Below are 5512 nucleotides of genomic sequence, written 5' to 3'. Positions count from 1 at the left end.
GAATTATATAGTATCTTTCTACTTTTGGTGTAAAGAAATAGGATTAGAAGATATAGATCAGTTTGTAGATTTATTAAGATCAATGTAAGTATTTCTTTTACTCTTTCTGTTTTCAGTTTAAATCTTTTTGATGGTTTCCAGCATATCCTAAATGCTGAGGAATACAATTTTCCAGTTTCAAAAATAAAAAAAATAAAAAAAAATTGATATCTTAAGAAGTCATGTCTAAATTTACTATTTTAATCTTGTATATGACTCTTTATTATGATGATAATTATTCTTTTAGAATTAGAACGTTACTTTTTGAAAACCATAACAAACCTTTTAATAATAATTCAGTTAAATTGTAATTGATCACTATCTTGAATGACATCGCATGACCTTTACATTGTTTTAGTAATTGGGTTTGTTAAACTATCATAATGTTAGCAGTTAAATTGTGTTCTTCTATATGTTGTTAAGACATCTTATCCATTTTGTTGGATCTTTGCCTATATGCTGTCTAAAACTATTTTTCTTTTGGAGTATATAGGATATATCAGTAGAAATTCTTATTCTTTATTCTATCGGTGTATAAATTTGTGTGTCACATATAAAGAGAGACACATCAAAAGTAAACTGGAAATTTTTTGTTGTGAATTGTGGAAACGTTATTTTCTTAGATTGAAAAGAAATATTTGAAATTGTGGGGTTGTCTAGCTAATGTTATGTTACTCAATTTTGAAAAGGAAAAAAGAATATATGAGAGGTACCACAATTATGGTACTAAACATAGTGAATTTTTGGAGTTGGTTGGTAACGAGGTTGAGTGGTTAAAAGACCTCTTAGTGAGTATTCCAGTTAGAATAAAACCAACGTCTTTTGTGTATATATATTTGTGGTTGCCAAGCTAACTATAAAAGGGCAGCCCGGTGCACTAAGCTCCCGCTATGTGGCCGGACCACAAGGGTCTATTGTACGCAGCCTCACCTTACATTTTTGTCAGGGACTATTTTCACGGCTTGAACCCATGGCCTCCTGGTCACATGGCAACAACTTTACTAGTTACTCCAAGGCTCCTGTTCCCAAGCTAACTATAGTGAAAATAATTTTCTTATTGGCAAAAATAGACACATTTATTTGAAATATAATGTGATAAGAGCAGCTGCTGTGAGATGAGATAATTTTATAATTGTATGAAGTCTGAGGTGAATTTGGCCGACTCACAAGACTAAAAGAAACATCGAGGGGAATGGGACTTTTGTCATTTGAGAAGATTAACAATGATGGTAACCCAACCTATGTGATTGGAGATCGCATGAATTAGGTTCATATGGGTAATAACAAGTCATTAGTTGATCAAGTATGCACTATTAAATTATGTCCCTTTCTATGGTGTGTGAATATAGTGCAGTTCTGCAAGGCAAAGTGAGGCTGAGTTATGAACTCTTAATGCATTACCATATCCTTTATAGGTGGTGTATTGCTATGCAGAATACACTTGATGGGTGGACCTATATGAGTGTGGGGTGGTGCCACTCCTATGAAATTGTGACAGATTTCTAGAGCACTCATGAATACCAGGACACGCACATGGCCTCTTAGCGCAAAACCGCGATAATGACAAAGATTGTGCGAGTATAATATGATAGAATAAGACCATGGGCTTACAAAAGAATTATTAGTTCATAGAAGTTCTAAACTTCACCAATTATTCTGTAAGTATAATCTTATTTTATTTAGGTCTGATTCATTGTATACGCGACGCCAGATTCGATGGATTATACTCATATTAGAAGACCCAGCAAAACTTCTCATTTTATTCTATTCCAAAACTTCTTATTTCATTCTATTCCTTATTATTCTTTTTGAGATAGTGGGGGATTGTTGTGAAAAAATGAGTATCTCAAAAAGAAATGGTCAAAATTATATCTACATTCATACTATTAATATCATATTAATTGGTTTTTAATATACTACTTAATTGTTTTGACTAATCATTATTTTGTTAACAATTGGAGCCGTTAGCTATCAGATTAATGTTTGGATCTTTACTATAACTTGAATGACCTTTACTACTATGTCTTTAAGAATGAACGTTTTCAACATTATTTGGTGTATTTGGTGGTTCGTCTACCTATAAATAAATAGTCCAACTATTTTGCTTTGGGGATATAAAAGAACGAGCAAGACATATATATACAAAGAAAAATTCTTCGTTCTATATTATATTATGTTGGGTTTTCTTCTTTGTGAAATCTTTGTTAGATTCTGGCTCCTAGTTTTGTACTAGAAGAGCTTGTTGAATCCTGGGGGATACACCCATACCGGGTGAAATATCCTTAAGGATAGTGTCTGAATTGACATGCCTCAAGCTTTCAAGAATATCTTGCAAGGTTCGTGATCAAGTATTTTCCGACAAGGTTCGTGATCAAGTATTAAGAGTTTCCTACAAGTGTTCGTGATCAAGTATTTTCCGTAAGATTTACAACAATTTGATATCAATATTCTTACATTCGAGCAGTTAGTGTTGACTGAGAGTTTGTGGGGTTCTAGTTGAATCTGCCAGGACTTGAAGAGGGGAGACTTCAATAAGTCATCTGATTCAGCGGCTCAGTGTTCAGCTTTGAGTTGATTGAGGTTGGTCGCTGAAGTTGGAGAGAAGGTAGCTCAAGGGGGATAGATAGATGATGTGTTTTCGGGGGGGGAGGGGGGTTGGTGGGGGTGGAGATGAAAGTGGAGGCAGTGGTGGGGTTAGCGAAGGGCCTGTCAGTAGTTTCTTTTTTGATGATTAGTGATTTTGTTGGCAAAACAGGGTATGCCTCAGTACGAAATAATTATACAAGATTATGCATCACCTATTGGGAAAAGGGGGGGGGGGGGATGGGTTGACCTGTTGGAGCTTGGCTGTTTCTTTTTTAATTTTGCAATGTTATCTTTTAATTCCCATCTTACCACTCAAAAGTCAATTACATCATGTGCATGCTATTGACACTAAAAATTCTCTTCATCTTGCTTTTAGTTGAGGGAGGAACTATTTAAAGTATTTTTTTGGTTTAAGATGCAGCAACAGTTTGAAGATCTATCGACTCTTGCAGCTTTAGCTTGAACCATGGGACTAATTCTGTATATTACAAGTCCATCCAAGTCTAGAGCTTTAGAGTTTTTGTAGTATGGAGGACCATTTAGCTTTCTTTTGCGTAAGCAAAAGGACGCATTTTTTGATTTGCCGAATGGCCCAATTCACATTGTTCATTTCGTCTTCTTGCTTTTTGTTAGGACCTCATCTTTACTTTTAGTAGACTGATGAAGTCCACGATATACCTTTATTTGAGAATATGATACGGTCACGCAATATAGCAACCCAACTAGGAGTGTTGGTGTAAGCGTGAGTGTGTTTTTTTTTTTTTTTTGAGAAGGTAACAGGGTGAAAGTGTGAGTGTTTAGTTTATGTGAATCTACTTTCCTAATTTAACTTCCCATTAAGGTTTTGGTTTTCAATTAACAATTTAATATGACTAAAGATAACTAAAATATTCTATGAGGAATATAAACAAACACTATTAGTGCATTAATAAAGAGTTCTAACAATTACGAGGCACTACGATTGATTTGATTGAACTATTATGGCATCAATATCACAAGTGCCTACTTAATATTTCTTAATACTTTTTGTTGATAACCGTGATGTTCAGGCCAGCTTGCGTGCACCTCGATTCCACGGGTTACCTGTTACCTCCCACCAAAGACAGGTACCGGTAACTCTGTCCACCAAGGCTTGGACAAATAGAAAGAAATCACATAGTGTTTTTGCCTCCACTGAGATTTGAACCTCAGACCTCATGGTTCCCAATTCACTTCATTGATTCCTAGGCCACACGCTTGTGTGCTTAATATTTTCCAATACTTAAAGACTTTCCAATTTGACTTTCCCAAGTCAATTGGGGTTTTATAAACACTCCCTCCGTCTAAATTTATGTGAACCTATTTCCTTTTTAGTCAGTGCCAAAAAGATTGACCCCTTTATAAATTTGGAGACAAATTCACTTTTTTCAAATGATTTATGGCCACACAAATATCACTGACTTGTTTTGAACCACAACTTTCAAAAGTCTTCCCTTCTTTCTTAAACTTTGTACCCGGTCAAATAGGCTCACATAAATTGAAACGGAGGGAGTAGCAATTGATATATGCCCAAGTACGAATCTCCCTATCCCCGGTTCTATTAAATATGTTAGATTAATCCCGTAATTAACAAAATTCCTTGTTATTACCTATTACCAAACTAAGTTCTACTTTCCCAAGTAACTGTGGCAATGGTTTCTTAAATGCTTCTGGTGCTTGGTCAATGAAAACGTTGGCTCCAACTGTTGAGACGGTAACGGTTTGGCCACCGCTGCCACGGTTGAGATCCAGATTTCCATTCCTTCACTTGTTTGCCCAAATCTCTAATTTCATCTCAAAAAAAAAAAAAAAAAAAAAAAAACAGGTTTTTCCCAGATGTCCAGATTCTTGCAAGTGTTTGATGCTTTTCTTCCGTTTTGCTTTCTTTAAGTTCATCAACATGAAAATGCACCAATCCAGCACACTTTTAGATTAATTCTCATTTAAAGGAGTCTAGAATCTATAAAAATACACACGGTAAAAATCCCAACTTATCATTGACCAGCTTCAATAACTACAACTTTCTTACCTTTATGTTGAAAAAGTTTTTAAGATATATAGATATATCTATATATATATATATATTTTTGAAACTGGTAATTGTGTTTTTATCAGCATTTAGGACATGCTGGAGACCTTCAAAAGTGTTACAGCAGGAACATAAAAAGGAAATAAAAATACTTACAGAGATTTTAATAAATCTACAAACTGATTTATATCTTCTAATCCTATTTCTTTACTCCAAAAGTAGAAAGATACTATACAATTCCATTTGACTTTCAGAAGGGAACTGGATCTATTTTCAAAAGACCTATCATTCCCTCCCTCCAAACTGTCCACCATATGCAGTGTGGGATTATCCTCCACCATTTCTTTTGACTCTTACTGCCTCCCCTCTTCATCCAACAACTAAGTGAATCTGCAGTGTGTTCAGGCATAGTCCATTGTGTCTCTGTTATGTTGAGAAATAAGGACCACAGTTGTGCAGTGAATTTGCCATGTAGAAATAGATGCTTGTTGGTTTCATCTGTTTCCTTGCACAAGAAACATCTGGAAACTATGATGGCACCTTTTCTCTTTAGAACTTCATGTGTTAAACAAGCCCTCCTTGCCACCAACCATGTGAAGCATTTCACCTTGTTTGGAACTGGGCACTTCCATAAGTTTCTCCAAAGCTTTGGTTGCTCTCTATTCTGTAGATTACACTCCCTTTTGTAAGCCCTTTTTACTGAGAATTTCCCATCGCTATTATGCTTCCATCTTAGAGTGTCTGGTTCATTGTTGGTGCCACTGAAATCACCAATTTTGCTTAACAGGTCGGCCACCCTTTCCACCTCCCAATCATTCAACAGTCTTCTGAAATTTAAGT

At 35.4% G+C, this 5512-nt stretch overlaps 1 protein-coding gene across 1 annotated transcript in view; it reads left to right on the top strand.

The window, feature by feature from the left end:
• Positions 1–5512, top strand: part of LOC132066035 (DNA topoisomerase 3-alpha) — a 58515-nt gene that overhangs the window by 22500 nt on the left and 30503 nt on the right. The window contains exon 12 of the mRNA XM_059459438.1: positions 3675–3737. Coding sequence (XP_059315421.1) covers positions 3675–3737 — 63 coding nt within the window. The remainder of the gene's footprint in view (positions 1–3674; positions 3738–5512) is intronic.

Source organism: Lycium ferocissimum, chromosome 8 (genome assembly GCF_029784015.1).
Source record: "Lycium ferocissimum isolate CSIRO_LF1 chromosome 8, AGI_CSIRO_Lferr_CH_V1, whole genome shotgun sequence".
NCBI classification, from domain to species: domain Eukaryota; kingdom Viridiplantae; phylum Streptophyta; class Magnoliopsida; order Solanales; family Solanaceae; genus Lycium; species Lycium ferocissimum.
This window is presented reverse-complemented; position numbering and strand designations above follow the sequence as displayed.